Below are 19,464 nucleotides of genomic sequence, written 5' to 3'. Positions count from 1 at the left end.
TCTAGCCTGAAACTGACAGTCCATTTTTAATGTGAATACACTGTCACTAATATAAGTGCATAAGAGGTAGCAGTGTATCAGTATGTTGCTTGCACATAGAAAGAGAGATAAGTCAGCATTTCAGCATTACTTAGTATTACAACCTTAATTCATGCCAGCAGGTCAAAGTAACAAAAGTTACACGACATAGGGCCTAGACATAGGGTTCACTGACGTCATGAAAGTATGTAGTTGCATCAGTTTGAGTGCTGCACATTTAATTAAATATCTGTTTGTTTATTATGATTTTAACGTCATGTTTTACACTTTGGTAACATTCATGACAGGAACGGTAGTTACTCATTACACAAGATTCAGCAGTTCACAAGGTTATATCAAACACAGTCTTGGACAATTTTGTATTTCCAGTTCACCTCACTTGCATGTCTTTGGACTGTGGGAGGAAACCGGAGCACCCGCAGACACGGGAAGAACATGCAAACTCCACACAGAAAGGACCCGGACCACCCCACCTGGGGATCGAACCCAGGACCTTCTTGCTCTGAGGCGACAGTGCTACCCACTTAGCCACTGTGCTGCCCATTTGATTAAATAAGACATATAACGAAATTCAGTCAGAACCATTATGATTGAATCATAACCAAAGCATTTCATTCCACTGATTCCTATGTAACACTGGTGGCTTTATGGTCATATTACTGAGCCTTAAACTTGTAATCAGGTCAGAATTTACTATCTCCAACACAACACATTTGAACAGTATGGTTACTGCTTGTGTCAATGTTAAACTTTAAATTTTGAGAGCTTGTTTGGACCTCAAACCCAAAGATTAGATGCTAACATGGTTGGCAACTGATTGATTGTACTACTTACATTAAGAGAATAGCCAAAAAATTAATTCGTTATACTTACCAGTGAAATAGGTAAAAGTTTATACCTTTACCTTTCTTGTATTAAGCAAACACAAGCCAGCATATGAGGAAGACTGGCGAGAAACTTACAATGTGTCTAGACTACTAATTAAAGGCTATTTAGGAATCAATTTACTTGTAAGTAGGGTATTATTATTATTATTAGTAGTAGTAGTAGTAGTAGTAGTATTAACAAATGTAATGAAGTTGACCAGACAAAACATGAAATATCTCAGGTTTATACTGTCTGTAATTAAATCAAAGTCAAAGTAAATGTACGAGGCACTGCAGGGTTTTTTTTTATTTGAGGGTGCACATATCAGCAAAACGGTAGCATAGTGGTTAAGGTGCTGGACTAGTAATCAAAAGGTCACTGGTTTAAGACCCACCACTGCCAGGTTACCACTGTTGGGCCCTTGAACAAGGCCCTTAACCCTCAATTGCTTAGACTGTATACTGTCACAGTACTGTAAGTCGCTTTGGATAAAAGCATCTGCTAAATGCTGAAAATGTAAATGTTAGTGCCTTGGCTTCGGATGTCAGTTAATGCTACAACATAGCATGAAAATTGAAGAATGCAACAGAAGGTAAGCAGGTGAGCTGGTAACAGGTAAGGATATCAAGATTGAGTATAAAAGGAGGATCCACCAAAGGCTGGATTGTGGCTCAGAATTGTCAGTCTGTTCAAAATAGGCATTTCTTCATGCAAGATTGTGAATAAATTAAGTCTTTCACCATTTACCATACATAATATTGTGAAAAGGTTCATGGAATATGCAGACATATCAGTCTGTGGGAAATATGTCATTTATATGCAAGGATGGCGATAAGGAAACATTAATGCTTATCTTTTTTTTACCTTTGGGGATAGTGTACGTTGGATGGACAACCTAATTTTGCAAATTTTGACAAAAAAAAAACAGCATTTTATTGTCTGAACATAATATCATCAATCAAACGAGGTGGTGGAAATGTGATGGTGTGTGGCTGCTTTGCTCTATCAGTGAGGAGCGAAGGCTGGCCCGTGTGGTCCGATCTAACAGACGAGCTACTGTAGCTCATATTGCTGAAGAAGTTAATGCTGGTTCTGATAGAAAGGTGTCAGAATACACAGTGCATCACAGTTTGTTGTGTATGGGGCTGCATAGCCACAGACCAGTCAGGGTGCCCATGCTGACCCCTGTCCATCGCCGAAAGCGCCAACAATGGGCACGTGAGCATCGGAACTGGACCACGGAGCAATGAAAGAAGGTGGCCTGGTCTGATGAATCACGTTTTCTTTTACATCACGTGGATGTTCGGGTGCGTGTGTGTCGTTTACCAGGGGAACACATGTTACCAGGATGCACTATGGGAAAAAGGTAAGCCGGCAAAGGCAGTGTGATGCTTTGGGCAATGTTCTGCTGGGAAGCTTTGGGTCCTGCCATCCATGTGGATGTTATTTTGACACGTACCTCCTACCTAAGCAATGTTGCAGACCATGTACACCCTTTCATGGAAACAATTTTCCCTGATGACTGAGGCCTCTTTCAGCAGGATAATGCACCCTGTCACAAAGCAAAAATGGTTCAGCAATGTTTTGAGGAGTACAACAATGAGTTTGTGCTGGACAAACAAGTCAGATCCATGAAGGTTAAAGGATCTGCTGCTAACATCTTGGTGCCAGATACCACAGCACACCTTCAGGGGTCTAGTGGAGTCCAATGCCTCAATGGGTCAGGGCTGTTTTGGCAGCAAAAGTGGAGTAACACAATATTAGGAAGGTGGTCATCATGTTATTCCTGATTGGTGTGTAACGAAACAGTTTTAAAGAGAATGTCCATGAGTTGCAGTGGAGGCATAATTGGGTTACGGAGCAGGGGAATGATCCTAAAACAAAAGTTTACCAGCGAATGTCTTCCTGTGCTTCCAGCGAAGCACTGGCTTCCTGTAGCTGCACGCATTCAGTTTAAAACACTGATGCTCGCCTACAAAGCCAAAAATGGACCAGCTACCTTCGCGGTCTAATCAAACCCCGCTCTGTACCACGCAACCTCCGAGCCACTAGTCTCACTCGACTTGAGCCTCCACCCAGGACTAAATGAAGACAAGCATCAAGGCTCTTCTCTGTTCTAGCACCCAAGTGGTGGAATGAACTTCCTCTGTCTGTCCGAACATCTGAGTCTCTTGCTGTTTTTAAAAAACGATTACAAACCCACCTTTTTACTAAACACTTAGGCTGACTTGTACTTATTTACTAACACTTTTTTTTCCATTTCCAAAAAAACCCCCACTTTGGTTCTAACAGGTTTCAGCAGATTTGTGTTCTTCGACTGTTTGCTAAAACTTGAGAAATGAAATGTTTACTATGGAAGCACTTCTGTAAGTCGCTCTGGATAAGAGCGTCTGCTAAATGCAGAAAATGTAAATGTAAATGTCTAGAAATAAATACAATGTGTTTTGGAGTGACCTAGTTAATGTTCTGACCTAAACCCAATAGAGAAGCTGCAAGATCTGAAATTAGCAGTGTGTCAAAGCAGTTCTGCAAACAAGAGTAGGCTAAAATTCTTTATAAGGGTGATATGCATGTATAATTTTGTTTCTTGAATAAGCTCTTTGTTAGTGCTTAGTCAGGGCTGTTCATAAACTTCTGACAATGAGAGGCTAACCATTTGCCAATAAACAAATTCTCACAGGCCTTCCTGGTTGGTCCAGCCCAGAGTGGGCTGTACAGCTGCAGTACAGATGTGTTGCTACCATGTTAAATATTTACATCTCTTTAAAGTCACGTCATTAGTTTGGAACTAATATGATGTTTAATAGTAATAAAAGAGGGAGGTGCAGCTTCCTGCCTTATTAGAGCTGCATTACTTTTGTTTATGCATTTATACTATTATATTAGGAACTTCAGGACTTTATATAATGTTTGCAAAGGAAAATGAGAGTTGTTTAGGAAATTTTGTCTGTCACCTCGAACAACAGACCTCTGGGTTAAAACGGCTGCCAAAAGAACTGTTTGTGTTGGAGCAGTGTGTTGACATAGCAACCTGGCAACACTGAGGACTTTTTAAAATTGGCCTGTGAAATCACAGCATCACATTTATTGAGGTAGACACTGACACCAAAAGAAAGCTGGACAAATCTAGCAACCCATGTAGTACAGTAAAAAAGCTTTAACATTTCTATGAATGTGTTCCTAAAGTGGTACTCGTCTGCTCTGCTCATAATTATAAATGCACCCCAATATGTGTCTACTTTAAGACTACTATAACAAATCCAACAATTTATTGCATATATATATATTTTTTTTTTTTTTTTGCTTAAACATGTGCAAGCCTCATGAGTGGAAAACCATGCTGTTGTGGTAGGAAGGTTGTCTTTACAGGGGCCCCTCTATCCGCTTTGGTCCCCCCTTTCAGTAGAACTATGGCATGGACAAGAGTGGCGATTTGAAGCAGGGCTTTTGTTAGGAGTCACAGCTCAGTTATCGAGTTGCCAAGTAGGATCGGGTCGGAATTCCTTTTGCCCCAGGACTCGGGCTTTAGTGGATTCCGACTAAATCGCAAACATGGTGCTAAACCTTCTCCTTCTCTTTTTTATTCTTCAAACCGGTAAGTCTATGTACAGTACTTGTTATACTATCTGACATATTGTATTCAGTATTTTATGATTCATTGTGCATTACCTCACTATGGAAAGTACCATTTTATTTGTAACCCTTCATAAATGAATGACATAATACAGGTGTTATTTTTAAATCGTGTTTAATACTACATCTACTTTATGTCTGCTAGTGAATACAGTTTAAATTTAGCAGTAAAGTAAATGTCATTTACCATCTCCCATTGTCCTTAGCATCGTGTGACCACTGCTCGCTTGAGGTTTTTCCCTCAAGACTGGTTGTGGGTTTTGGAGAACCGGTGTCGGTCAGCTGTGTAGCCTCCCGGCCTGTACGTGTGTTGGGATGGGAATCAGCCGTTGGTGCGTCATACACTCAGCAGAACCTAAGTGTCCAGTGGAAGGTGGAACGGTTGATTGACTGGATTGAAGAACCAATCTGCTATGGTGTTTTTTTTACTGCTCCCAGACAGTGTGAGGAGAAGCTCAACCTTGTTTTATACAGTATGTTTAAACAGCTTTATCACTAATGTGCATACATTATTACATTCTTTGTCTAATATTAACCAAGAATGGTAAGACAAAAACAACTTGTCAACACAGGTCAATAATTCTTTCTGAATGCACACAGTGCTGTGAAAATGGATTTTCCAAATTTTCAAATGTTTTAGATCATTGAACTACTTTCAATATTAGACAAATATAACCCAAGTAAACAAAAAATGTTTTATTTTTTAAATAATGGTTTCATTTAGTGAAATGTGAAAGTAATGTGTCACGTAATTCCCCCCTTAGCTGCTAAATCAATTGGGTTAGTTGCTTTTAGTTTCACTATCCACATCCAGGCATGATTAATCACAGATCTGTTAAATCTAATCATCTCTGAAATGGAACCTAGAGTCCAGAATGTCTCAAAAAGCAGCACCATGCCACATTTTGAAGAGATTTAAATACAGGTTTATGTTATTAATTGTTTTGAAATATATCAGTCTGATAATGGTTACAAAGACATTGCTATGGCTGTGGGATTCCAGTGAACCACAGAAAGAGCCATTACCCACTAATGGAGAAATTTTGGACCAGTGGTGAACCTTCCCAGCACTGGCCAACCTTCCAATATTTCACCAAGTACGCATCAATAATAGGGATGTAACGATACACATTACCCACGATGCAATACGATTCACGATACTGGGTTCACAATAAAAATTAAATTTAAAATTTAAAAAATTTTCCCCCTTTTTTCTCCCCCTTTAGCGCATCCAATTGTTCAATTTGCATCATGCTTCCTCTCTGTCTATGCCGAACCCTGCCCTAACCGAGGAGATCGAGCAGCATTTTTGCCACCCACACATTGATGAGTGTGGCGCCACCTAGCGTTGCATGCGGAGAGACACACCCTAAGGGCACTCTTCCTCATCTCTGTGCAGGCGCCTCTAATCAGCCGGCAGAGGTCGTAATCACATTCTGACAGAAAGAGACCCACATCCGGTTCTTTGTCCCGCCCCCCAACTGAGCAACCGGCCAGTCGTTGCTCATACAGCCACTCAGCCTCGAACCGGTAAGGCAGAGCTGGATACGATATGATGTACTCAGAATCCAGCTCTGGTTGCAAATTATGACAGTTTCCTGTTTTTATTTTTCTTTAAAAAATAAAATAAAATACTGTATTTGTATCTTTTATTTATCTAAATAGTGAATGCCCTTTTATTTTTGAGGTAGGTACAAACTATGCAAAACAATGCTGCACATTTCCCTTTATGTGTAAAAAAAAAAAACTGAAATGAAATAAATCCCACATTAAATAAATAGATAAATAATACAAATAAAGAATCCTCACATAAATGCATTTGGCTGGAAAATTCTGAACCTGGCAACCCTGTAGTGACATCAACCAGGCCAGGTGAATAGCGCCAGTGCCCTCTGCTGTTTAAAGTGAGTATTGATTCATTATACATGTAAACCGACTTGAATCGTTACACATGTGAATCGATTTTTAACTGTCTTGTGGTGCATCGTTACATCCCTAATCAATAAACATCTAAAGAACAGCAGGCTTAACTTGCCTTCAAGTTAGGGTCAGTGTACATAATGCCACAACAATAAAAACACGGGGAAATGTCCCTATGACCAAATGTCCCCACCTAGATGACCCTCAAAACTTTTGGTATAATATTCTGTGGACTAATTATCAAAGGTGGAACTTTTTGGAAGACGTGTCCCATTACTTCTGGTGTATTCCATATTCCACCATAAGATCATCATATTATCAGTCAAAGTGATAATGAATGGCTTATCATAATTAATGCAATCATGAATTCTGCTCTCTATCAGAAAATCCTGAAGAAGGGTATATGTCAGTTTGTGATCTAAAGGTTAAGCACAGTTAGGTTATGCACAAGCAAGCAAGTTCAACTCTGATGGCTCAAAGAAACACAGTTAAGATTTTGGAGTGGCAGAGTCAAAGTCCTGACTCAGAGTCCTTTTTTTCTCCCTTTTTCTCCCCATTTTTAGTGCATCCAATTTTTACCCGATTGCGTTACGCTTCCTCTATACTGGTGTTGACCCCTGCCTCTGATTGAGGAGAGCGAACTGACACACGCCCCCTCCAACATGTGAGCAGTAGCCAACTGCATCTTTTTAATTGCACAACGAGAGTTCTCATGCCAATCAGCCTTGTGCACGGAGAGCCACACCCTGATCAGCTTTATTCCTCTACTCTGTGCAGACCCTATCAATCAGCCAGCAGAGGTCGTAATTGCATCAGTTATGAGGTCCTTATCCGGCTCTCTTACCTGGATGAACAACAGCCAAACATTGTTCATACAGCTGCCCAGCCCAGCCGGATGGCAGAGCTGAGATATGATGTATTGAAATCCCAGCTCTGGTGTGGCAAGATCTTAAGCATGCAGTTCATGTACAAAAACCCTCCTGTGTAGCTGGATTCTGTAATTCTGCAATGAAGAATAGGCCAAAATTCCAGCAATGTAAAAGACTCATTGTAAGCCACTGCAAACCTTTGATTGCAGTTGTTACTGACAGAGTTGGCAGTTTTTAGATTGGGGCAATTACGTTTTCACATGTCAGTTTTGAACAAATCTTCATCTTCAATATATTAGTTACATAAAGGTTTGTTTTTACTATATTTTACAAAATGTACCAACTTTTTTTCGGAAATGTAATGGGATTTGTGTATTTAATTTTATATTATTTTTATCAACCGGTTTATCTAGTCCCTATTCAACCCATTTAATTTAAATAAAGAATAAGAAAGACAAAACTAATTTATTATTTAATGCCTGCAACACAAAAATATGGGGAGGAAAGCATGTTTAGCACTGTGTTACATCACCTTACCCAATTATTTGGTAATTCAGTATACTAATTGTAATAGTTTTACAAGTGGAATGTTTGCCTTTTTTTGCTTCATACAAGACTTCAGCTGCTCAGCATTCCATGGTCATCACTGTCTGATTCTTATCTTCAGGAATCACCATAAATTTACTATAGGAAACAGATCTGGATTGCAGGCAGGCCAGTAAAACACACACACTCTATGTTTACAAAGCTAAACTGTTGTAGAGCATGAAGAATGAGGCCTGGCAATGTCTCGCTGACTTGCTGACTTACCTTCAGTTCTCCCCATGTCTGAGTGGGTTTCCTCCGGGAGCTTCGGTTTCCTCCCACAGTCCAAAACCATGCAAGTGAGGTGAATTGGAGATACAAAATTGTCCAGGACTGTGTTTGACATTAAACTTTTGAACTGATGAACCTTGTGTAACGAGTAACTACCGTTTCTGTCATGAATGTAACCGCAGTGTGTAAAACATGACGTTAAAATCCTAATAAATAAATAAGTAATGGTACTTTCACACATGTGCAAGTAACTACTGCACCCCCATACACCTCCATACCATGACAGTTGTTGGATTTTGCATTTTTCGCTGATAATAGTTAAGATGGTTCTTTTTTCCTTCTGTGATCAGCAGCATTTCTGCATAGATTATTGTATGAATGGTGTTAGGATGGTGCAGTTGACAAACACTAGGTCAGATGGGTGTTTTCCTTGCTGCTGCTGCAATATGCAATCTCTGGGATTGGCCTTGGCATTGGCAATAGTGTGGGGGGTCATATGGAGCAGTGCGTCTCTCCATACATGATACGGCTTTGTGTGGAAACCCAATGACAATGTGCGTATATGGTCTGTGGCTTTCTTTGGCCAGAATAGAGAGGTTCAGACAGCAGTGGGAAATTGGAAATGACTGGGTAAAAAGGGCGAAATAACAAAAAGATTGTATGGCTTTCTTGTTGTGTAATAGAATTTCAGGTTGCATTTTCTTAATGCAGTGGTAGACTGTGTTAAGTGACAATGGTATTCCTAAGTACTGCATAGCCCATGTGGCTTTATTGATCACTGTAGCATGACAGTTTTAATGTAATGCAGTCGGATTTAACAATAGTTTCCGCGCTTGGATTTACTGAATCCTTTTGTAATATTCTGTATAGTAGATGGTAAAGGACCTAAAAGGACCATCTAGACTGTTATCAGTAAAAGGTCCAAATGCCAAAATCTGTCATGGTATGGGGGTGCATCAGTGCCTATGGCATGGGTGACTTGCATGTGTTAAGGTAGTCGCAGAGGCGCTTATTTGGATTTTAGCAAGACCTATTGTCTTAGGAGGTCCATTGTTATTTTAGCAAGATATTGCCAGGCCTCATTCTGCACACACTACAACTACAAAGGAGTTTGCTTGACTGGCCAGCCTGCAGTCCATATCTGTCATTTATTAAATAGGTATGGTGAATCATGAAGAGGACAATCACACAATGGTAATTAAGGACTGTTGAGCAGCTAACGTTCTGTATTAAGCAAAAATGGGCAAAACTGCAACAATTAGGTCCCAACTTTTCTGGAAATGGAGATACTGTATTACTGTATATTTGGTGTATAAAGTAAGTGACACTTAATTTCGGATTGTTTTTCTTACCTGCCAGAAAATCCAGACAGCATCTCCATCAGCTTGGTGAACCACACTGGCGCGATGGTGGACAGCAAAGAGTACCAGCTGATGTGTGAGGTGCAGAACGTTGCTCCTGTCCAGTATCTCACACTGCGCTGGTACAGAGGGCAGACTGAAGTTTACAATAACACATTCTCTGAACTATCACCCATCACCCCGGTCCAGGTATCTTCCACCCTGCTGATCTCTCCAAGCAGGGCAGAGGATGGTGCATCATACAGTTGTGAGGCAACACTAGAACTGGGACCAGAAGGACCTCAACCATCTCCCAGAGTAAAATCTGGGCCCCTTGACATCACTGTTTACTGTGAGTCCATCCAGACCTCATCCATCCCTGTCTTAAATGTAATTCCTTATAATTCCTTCTATAATTTTAAGGTGGAGATGTTTTTTTTCTCTTTTTTTTTATTAGACCCTCCTGACTCATTCACTCCAGAAAAGGAGGTGCTGGAGATTGATGATGGTGAATCGCTCACTCTTAATTGCTCAGCGGGGGGAAACCCACCCCCTCAGTACAGCTGGAGCTCGTCTCAAGTGCAAGAGAGGGTTGAAAACCAGCCACTCTTTACGCCTCCTTCTTTTGGCACTTATACCTGTACTGCTTTCAATATACTGGGTAAATCAAGCAAGCAGTTCATCATCAAGAGTAAATCCAAAGGTAAGACATAGAAAGAGAGAGAGCAAGCGAGGCGAATCCCCACACACCTGTTAGAGAAGAAATAAGAATCCATTGTGCAGAATCTCAATCCAAGGTAGAATAATATTAAGTACTGAATACAAAGTAACAAAGAAATAATGGAACAAAACACAATATTTGCAACCAGCTATGGAGAAAAGTGGACAGTAAAGGGGGATAGTTCCCCCTGTTACTGTGTGGCTCATTTGGGCTGGCTTGTTGGTCTAGGGTATGATTTTTGCTTTGGGTGCGGGAGGTCCCGGGTTCAAATCGCGGACGAGCCCTTGTTTAATCGAATGCTCCTTTGTTGTTGTATAAAAAAAACTTATTTGGTGTCCCGTCAAAATCTAATCGGAATAGGCCGCTCATCCTGGACAGCAGTAAAAACACACGCTGCAACCAGACTGGGATCTCGAATACATAGTATCGAATCTCAGCTCTGCCTTGCCGGCTGAAGGCTGAGCGGCCACATGAACAACGATTGGCCGGTTGTTCAGGTGGGCGGGACTAAGCCGGATATGGGTCTCTCTCTGTCAGAATGGTGCAATTACGACTTCTGCTGGCTGATTAGAGGCGCCTACACAGAGATGAGGAAAGAGTGCTCTTAGGCTGTGTCTCTCCGTACACAACGCTAGGTAGCACACCACTCGTCAATGTGTGGGTGATGTGCCCATGTGTCGGAGGGGGCGTGGGTTAGCTTCGATCTCCTCTGTCAGAGCAGGGATCGGCATAGGCAGAGAGGAAGCACAATGCAATTGGGCAATTGGACACGCTAAAGGGGAGAAAATGCATTAAAAAAAAAATCTAATCAGAATGATTACATAAAAATGACACATGGTGATACACTGGTAGAAGATGTCAAGCATATGTAGGGCAGTTGGCTTAGTGGTTAAGGTTCTGGACTAGTAATCAGAAGGTTGTTGGTTCAAGAAATGAAAATGAAATAGTGCAGAGTGAGAACTGGATGTCGCAATATGACAGGCTGCTCTGGTCACCTATGACAAAGAAAGTTCTTGGAAAGATGACAATAAGGGAACCTATGTGCCACCCGGTGCCGACCCCTAACAGGTGCACATCATGGGCATGCTATTTGTGCTTCGAACGAATGGAGTTATTGTCAAACCTAAATAAATTATTATAAATTTTTTTTTTTCCCACTTTTTTCCCCAATTTTTATCCCCCAGTCTAGTCGTGTCCAATTACCATGAATGCATCCTCTATACTGATTCAACCCTTCACCACTGACTGAGGACGCCTCTCAACTGACATATGCCCCCTCCTGTACGCACAGTCAGTACAGATTTTTCGTGCATTTTTCACCTGCACGAGTCGAGTTCATACACTTGATGGGCACTGTGTACGGAGGGCCACACCCCCATCAGCATTATTCCTCAGCCCTGTGCAGGCGCCATCAGTCAGCCAGCAGGGGCCGCAGTCGCACCAGTTATAAGGACCTATGATTCGACTTTCTTACCCTCTAACCCTGAACGACAGCCAATCGTTGTTCATGCAGCCGCCCAGCCTAGTTGGAAAGACAGAGCTGAGATTCGATACAATGTATTCGAAACCCCAACTCTGGTGCGCTAGCGTACTTTACCGCTGCGCCACCTGAGCGGCTCTGTCAGCGAATTTAACCGTTTTCGGTACACGAAGGGAGATGTTAGTTGACATGCTAGCACGCCGTGCCACCCCATCCCATTGGTTTGAATGGCAAGATGCTAAATGGTAAATGCGAAACCCGATGGAATCGCTGTCTAAGTAGCGCGTTCGAATAACTTCTTATAAGTCATTGACTCATTAGAATCCTCTCTACTGAGGCAGCTGCCTATGTAGGCAGTAAGACAGCAAGGCAGCTCCACAGGTTTTCGAACACTGTGTGACCTGTCATTTTTTATGACATGAGAGAAATGATGAAGCATCCACCCCATTACGTGAATGTGCAGTCTAGACTTTGTTAAATAAGGGACATTGTTTCATTTGAATTTAACTGAATAAACAAAATGAGGTGTTCCAGAGCTGCTGCCAGTTCTTCTGGAGAGATTTTAATGTATGAACATGTATTTTATGGCAGGCTTAGGATTTCAATGATGTTTCCAGTGGTTCTCCAGTGCTGTACTATTTAAACCTATAAGCTTGTTGTAGGAATTAAAATATATGACAAAATTTGTTGGACTAAAATGGTACTTTTTTTCTTTTAGGTCTGAAGACTTCCTTAAGATAACAAGTCACAACCCTGCAAAGTTTTAACACATATCTCTTGTAACTCTTCTGTGCATGAACATTTCTAACATCATGTGTGAAGACTGTGTGTTTTAGTTTAGTTGATAATAACTAGATGTGGACATATAAAAAATACAGCTAATAATAAATTCGTATTATTTGTATTATTAAAGTGCATAGAGCTAATGTTTTCCTTAACAGACCGATAATGCATTTGGGCATTAAATGAAACTTATTTTACTTGCCGATGTTAAAATGATTTGTTTATGATTGTACAAAGTGTTCCATTAAACTTTAAGGAACTAACACCAAGTTCCGTTTTAGTTCATGTTTTCCGGTTCACTAGGTTTGCTTTCAAATGTTGCAGAAAAAATTTAGACAAAACAAGCTAACAACAAGAAAGTTAACATCTCTGCAGCGAAGAGAAGTTTAAGGTTTGGGGGTGACATTCTTTCATTCATTTTTACTGGATATTTAATCCTGGTCAGGCTCACAGGAGGTCTGGCACCACACAAAAACACTGGGCACAAGTAACGAAGCACACTGGAGAGAGTAGCAATCCATTGCAGGACAACATTTACTCCTAGTATAATACATTTTTATCTTTCTACAATGGTGGAAGAATACAGTCAAGCTGGAAAGTCTGCACACCCCTTTTACCTTCTCCACGTTTTATTACGTTACAGACTCATTCTATTGTACAGTATAATTGATTGAGTCCTTTTTTGCCTCAAACATCTACACACAATCACCAATAATTACGAAGTGAAAACAGGGTTTAGAAAAGATGCAATTATATTTTACTGACAAAAATGGTTTATTTAGATATTTATTTACATATCTGTACACACCCTTAGCCTAATACTTGGTTAATGCATCTTTGGCAGCAATTACAGCTTCAAGGCGTCTTGGGAAAGAAGCTATGAGCTTGGCACACTTGTTTCTGGACATTCTTCCCATTCCTCTTGGCATATCCTTGCAAGCTCCGTCAGGTTGGATGGGGAGCGTCGGTACACAGCCATGTTCAGCTCCTTCCACAGATGTTTGATTGGATTCAAGTCTGGGCTCTGGCTAGGTCACTTAAGACATTCACAGACTTTCTCTGAAGCCACTCCTTTGTTCTCTTGGCTGTGTGCTTCAGGTCGTCATGTTGGAAAGTAAACTTCTGCCCAGTCTTCAGGTATTCACTTGGTATTCAGGCCAAAAAGTTCTCATGGTTTGAGAGTCCTCTAGGTGCTTTTTGGCAAACTCTAAGCGGGCTGTCATGTGCCTTTTACTAAGGAGTGGCTTCTGTCTTGTCATTCTACCATAAAGGAGGGATTTGTGGAGTGCTGTCTGGATGGTTGATCTTTTGATAGATTCTCCCATGTCCACAAGGATACGCTGGAGCTCTGTCAGAGTGACCCTCGGGTTCCTGCTCACCTCCCTGGCCAAGGCCCGTCTCCCACGATTGCTCAGTTTGGCCGGTCCTCTGTGCCTCTGTGCTCCTAGAACCTGGAACTCATGTGCACCTGCCACACCCACCTCTCCAGGTGCACATGTTAGAGGTGGTTTGTTTGTTTTCTGTGTTAAGCCAACACCCCCCTCATTTTGATTGGTCTCCGTTTAATTATCCACAGATGCACCTCATCTCAGGTAATGTGTTCGAATCATCGCACCACAGTGACATCTAGTGTCCAATCAGTGGTCTAACAGTAACATCTGTGTTATATATCACTGAAAGAAGTGTGTTTTGATGGTGTATGAAACATCATTCCGTCATATAATGAGTGTCCTTGACATTGACCATTATTTATTATACAGTCAAAAGGGGAAGTGCTTGTGCAACCAGGCTATGCAATATTTATTACACATTGACACATACAATTGATCAGTTTTGAAACATTTCGAAACACCGTGACATAATGAAAACTTTTCATTATGATACAGACTTCTACAGACACTGTGCTTCAAATAAATCGATTCAGTTTCTAACACGAGTTTCGAGGTTGACATCACTACCCATGGGACAAAAGTGTAAATCTTTAGCACAAATGCACTGCATATCTATGAAAGAAAAAGACGAAGGTTCAAAGGTGTATTGAAACATTGTAATACAACAATACTGTGACTCAAAGCACATAAGTAAACTATGAAATTGAGCCGCTGGGTAAAACACGAAGAGGGCTGTGCATGCCAAGAAAATATCACAGAAATATTTATGAACTGAAACACATCCTGCAGGGCCAATAGTCTTCTTTAACATTGTGCAACTCTTACTTGCAGCTTTTTTGCAGCTAGGAATTGTTTGGTGGAGGTGATTGTTGCCAAAGGGGGATCTACAGGTTATTAAATTCTGGGGTTCACTTACATTTTCTCCCTATGCTGTAGACGTTTACGTGTGTTCAGTAAATGACATGAACATTACAGCTGTTCGCTTATCCTAATCAGGGTCACGAGGGGTGTGGGAGCCTATCCCAGATCTCAATGGGTGCTAGGCACACAGAAACACCCTGGATAGGGTGCCCGTCCAACATAGGGCAGACACACAAACGCATTTACACCCTAACACACACACACACACACATATCTAATTTACTTGAGTACATGTCTTTGGACTGGGAGAAAATGCAGACACAGGGTGAACATGCAACTCCACACAGAAAGGACTCAGACTGCTTCACCTGGGAATCAAAGCCAGGACCTTCATACTATGAGGCGACAGTGCTACCCACAAAGGGTTCACTTACTTTTTCTTGCTGTTTGTTTGTTTATTAGGACTTTAATGTCATGTTTCACACTTTGGTTACATTCATGACAGAAACGGTAGTTATTTGTTACACAAGGTTCATCAGTTCACAAGTTTTAACGTCAAACACAGTCATGGACAATTTAGTATCTCCAGTTCACCTCACTTGCATGTCTTTGGACTGTGAGAGGAAACCAGAGCTCCCGGAGGAAACCCACACAGACACGGGGAGAACATGCAAACTCCACACAGAAAGGACCCAGACCGCCCCACCTGGGGATCGAACCCAGGACCTTCTTGCTGTGAGGCGACAGTGCTACCCACTGAGCCACCGTTCCACCCCTGGTTAATTAAAGTTCCCCTAGGTGTAAAATTGTTTATGTGTGTTTGCCCTGTGGTGGACTGGCAACCAGTCCAGCATGTTTCCTACCTTTCACCCAGAGAAACTGACCCACCGTGACCCTAAATAGAATAAAGTGGTGGAAAAACAGACAATGATTACATTTTCTAAATGAGCAATGGTATTTGCACACTCCTAATGATTGAATTCAGATGTTTCAGCCACACCCATTACTAACAGAAAAAAACAATTATGTAAAATAAATGACATGCTTTCAACTATGTTGCAACGGTTTGGAACAGGCACAGCATGATCCAGCATGATTTAATATGTGGAGTTTGGTGTAAAAGAACTCCAGTGGCCTGCATAAAGACTTACCCTCAACCCTGGTGGACACTATTGGGATAAAAAAAAACATAGGGTTCGCCCAGGTGGCACAGTGAGATATTCCGCTAGCACACCAGCACTGAGATTCTGAACACCTTGTTTCGAATCTAAGCTCAGCTACCGGTTGGCTAGGTGCCATCTAGCAGACAAAATGACCACCAAGTCTGCTGGGTAGGAAAAGGCCGGACTAAAGGGGTGGGGTCTTCAAACGCTGTTAGCAGACCTAGGTGCCTGCGCAGAAGTGGAGGAGCCTCAAGTGCGAATCCACCAAAGCACAGGCCAAAAAGAAGGGGTTAAGGGGTGTGAAGCAGGCAAAAATACCCTTCTTGAATGCAATCGGGATCCCCAGCAGCGGAAGACTAAGGCCCTCTGGAGAGCCTGCCTATCTTGCTTGGTGCTGTTTCCGAAACAGGCAGTGATGTTTTCCGTGATGATGCTTTCAATGGTGCAGGGGTACAAATTGCGAAGCACCTTGGAGGGTAGTTTGAAGGCCCTTAAGCATCTAAGGTGATAAAGACACTGACAGGCCTTCTTTGCCAGCGTGGTAGTGTGGCAGGACCATGACAGGTCCTCAGAGATGTGGACTCCAAGGTACTTGAAACTGTCTACTCTTTCCATTGCAGTGCTACTGATCAAAACAGGGTGACAGTTCCTCATCTGCTTTATGCTGCAGTCCAACATGTCAGCTGAAGTGCTTAGAGAAAACAGAGGGATTTTACTCCACTACTGACCCCAGGCATATGTGGCAATGTCTGGAACAGATTACAGATTATAGGTCTAGGCCCAACAACACCATAAGCGCCTCAAACAGCCTTCCAGACGACCTCAATGCATTCTACACCCGCTTTGAGACGTCGATCCCCACTAGCCCCACAGAGAATACACACACCTCCATTACGCAACCCTCCTCCCCTCCACCAGTTGTCTTACCAGCCCAGGTACACAAAGCCCTGAAGAGGATCAACCCCCGCAAAGCTGCAGGACCTGACAACATTCCTGGGCGGGCCCTCAGAGCATGTGCTAACGAGCTGGCTGATGTTTTTACTTCTATCTTCAACCTTTCCCTCAGACAATGCACAGTTCCCACCTGTTACAAGACCACCACCATCGTCCCTCTCCCCAAGAAGAATCCCCCATCTTGTCTGAATGACTACAGGCCAGTAGCACTCACTCCAATCATTATGAAGTGCTTCGAGAGAGTGGTGCTGGCCCACATTCAGAGCAATATACCAGGCACTACAGACCCCCTACAATATGCATACAGGGCCAACAGGTCTACCTCGGATGCCATCGCCGCAACCCTTCATGTCTCTCTCTCACACCTGGAATATAAAGACTCCTACGTCAGGATACTCTTTATTGACTACAGCTCCGCCTTTAACACGGTTATACCTCACAAACTTACACATAAACTGTCATCTCTTGGACTACACCCCACCATCTGTGACTGGCTTTTAAACTTCCTGACTGGTAGGCCTCAGTCTGTTAGGATTGGAAACAGGACATCAGCCAGCATAATCACCAATATTGGTACCCCGCAGGGCTGTGTCCTCAGCCCTATCCTCTACACCCTGTTTACCCACGACTGTGTCGCCTCCCACCCCGACAACATCATCCTGAAGTTTGCTGACGACACTGCTGTGATAGGTCGTATCACTGGAGGAGAGGAGGCAGCCTACAGGAGTGAGGTGAACAGTCTGGTTACCTGGTGTGTGGACAATAACCTTACACTCAACATAGACAAGACCAAGGAGATGATAGTGGACATGAGGAGGGAGAGGAGACCTCATCAGCCACTGTTATCCGGGACCTTGAGGTGGAGAGGGTGAACAGTTTTAAATACCTAGGGGTCCACATCAGTGATGACCTCACTTGGACACTAAACACCACACAGGTGTTAAAGAGGGCTCAGCAGCGGTTGTATTTCTTGAGGAGGCTGAGGAAATTTGGCATGTCACCCAAAATACTCAGCAACTTCTACCGCTGCATCATTGAGTCCATCCTGACCAATTGCATCACCGTGTGGTACGGCAGTTCTACTGTGAAGGATCGCAAACGCCTGGAGAGAGTGATAAAGACTGCTACGAAAATCACCAGGACGGTACAACCCTCTCTCCAGAGCATCTACCATCACAGAGTCCACAGGAGAGCTGCGTCCATCATCAAAGACCCCACCCACCCCCAACATGGACTATTCACACTTCTACCCTCAGGCCGGAGATACAGAAGTGTGAAATGCAGGACAACAAGACTAAAGATCTCTTTCTTTCCCACAGCTATCAGACTCTTAAACAGCTGAGCTGATTATTCATAGACACTATCACACTTGCACACAATACTTGCACTATACCACATATGACTGTTTACAGGTCTACATACAGCTGCACATGTATGTTTACACTACTGTCTTTACATTTTATATATGTATGTTTACACTACTGTCTTTACATTTTGCACATGTAACTATATTGTCTGATTGCAATATATCTGCTCTTTTCTTGCACAATGTACATAACTTATACTCAGCGTGTTTTTTTTACTATATCTAACTTTTATTTCTTAATTTTATTTTATTTTATTATTATCTTTGTACTTTGTTACATCATGTGTGGACAGCAAAATAAGAATTTCATTGTACAGGGAAACACGTTTCCTACTGTACATATGACAATAAAGCTTTGAATCTTTGAATCTTTGAATCTAGTAAAGAGATGATGGAGGTTTTTAATCGTCTTTTGAAGACAGCGAGTGACTCAGATGCTCAGACAGACAGAGGAAATTCGTTCCACCACTTGGGTGCTAGAACAGAGAAGAGCCTTGATGCTTGTCTTCCTCTAGTTTTGGGTGGAGGATCAAGTCGAGTGAGACTAGTGGCTCTGAGGTTGCGTGGTACAGAGCGGGGTTTGATTAGACCATGAACGTAGCTTGGGGCTGGTCCATTTTTGGCTTTGTAGGCGAGCATCAGTGTTTCAAACTGAATGCATGCAGCTACAGGAAGCCAGTGAAGAGAACGCAGCAGTGGGGTGATGTGGCAGTGTTTAGGTTGGTTAAAAATCAGGAGAGCAGCTGCATTTTGGATGAATTGTAAGGGTTTAATGGTGGACATGGGAGCACCTGCCAGGAGTTGCAGTAGTCCAGCCCTGAGATTACAAGTGACTGCACAAGAATCTGAGTAGCTTCCATGGAAAGAAATGGACGTTGTTTTTGATGTTGTAGAGGAGGAACCGGCACGATCTTGTCATGTTGACTACATGAGAAGAGAAGGTCAGCTGGTTTTCCAGGATGACACCAAGGCTTCTTACCTTATCAGATGGTCTGATGTGGGAGTCATCAAGATAGATGACTAGGTCCTGGGTTAGAGATTGAAAACATAACATAATAATGTACTGAATTTACACATGCTTTCGTTTTGTGCTGTAACTTTGGACACAAACTAAGTATGCATACACCCAGTATGACATAATCTCCAAAATCAGTGTAAGTCACAGCAGTTCAGGAACAGCTTGTTCTACTTTTTGTGTTCTTTCACATTTTCCAGTGTAGTTTATCTTCAGTGCAAATATAAGTGTTCATATTTTTATGAC

General features: G+C 42.2%; 1 protein-coding gene across 1 annotated transcript; it reads left to right on the top strand.

Moving 5' to 3' along the window:
• The first annotated feature begins 4,339 nt into the window (after window positions 1–4,339).
• Window positions 4,340–12,703, top strand: si:ch211-66e2.5 (vascular cell adhesion protein 1). Its single transcript, XM_062990289.1, has 5 exons — window positions 4,340–4,501; window positions 4,746–5,012; window positions 9,504–9,836; window positions 9,942–10,187; window positions 12,404–12,703. Exons 1-5 carry the CDS (start codon window positions 4,459–4,461, stop codon window positions 12,424–12,426), a joined length of 912 nt encoding a protein of 303 aa, XP_062846359.1. The 5' UTR covers window positions 4,340–4,458; the 3' UTR covers window positions 12,427–12,703.
• Window positions 12,704–19,464: the final 6,761 nt, after the last annotated feature.

Source organism: Trichomycterus rosablanca, chromosome 2 (genome assembly GCF_030014385.1).
Source record: "Trichomycterus rosablanca isolate fTriRos1 chromosome 2, fTriRos1.hap1, whole genome shotgun sequence".
Lineage (NCBI taxonomy): Eukaryota > Metazoa > Chordata > Actinopteri > Siluriformes > Trichomycteridae > Trichomycterus > Trichomycterus rosablanca.
Note: the sequence above shows the minus strand (reverse complement) of the source record. Positions and strands in the feature narration are given on the sequence as shown.

Bases quoted from the DNA above. Each gene is read 5' to 3' on its own strand.
- si:ch211-66e2.5 (XM_062990289.1), top strand. From the start codon at position 4,459: ATGGTGCTAAACCTTCTCCTTCTCTTTTTTATTCTTCAAACCG. The intron at 9,837-9,941 runs GTGAGTCCATCC...TTTTTTTATTAG, and splicing joins CCTTGACATCACTGTTTACT to ACCCTCCTGACTCATTCACT. The intron at 10,188-12,403 runs GTAAGACATAGA...TTTTTCTTTTAG, and splicing joins CATCAAGAGTAAATCCAAAG to GTCTGAAGACTTCCTTAAGA.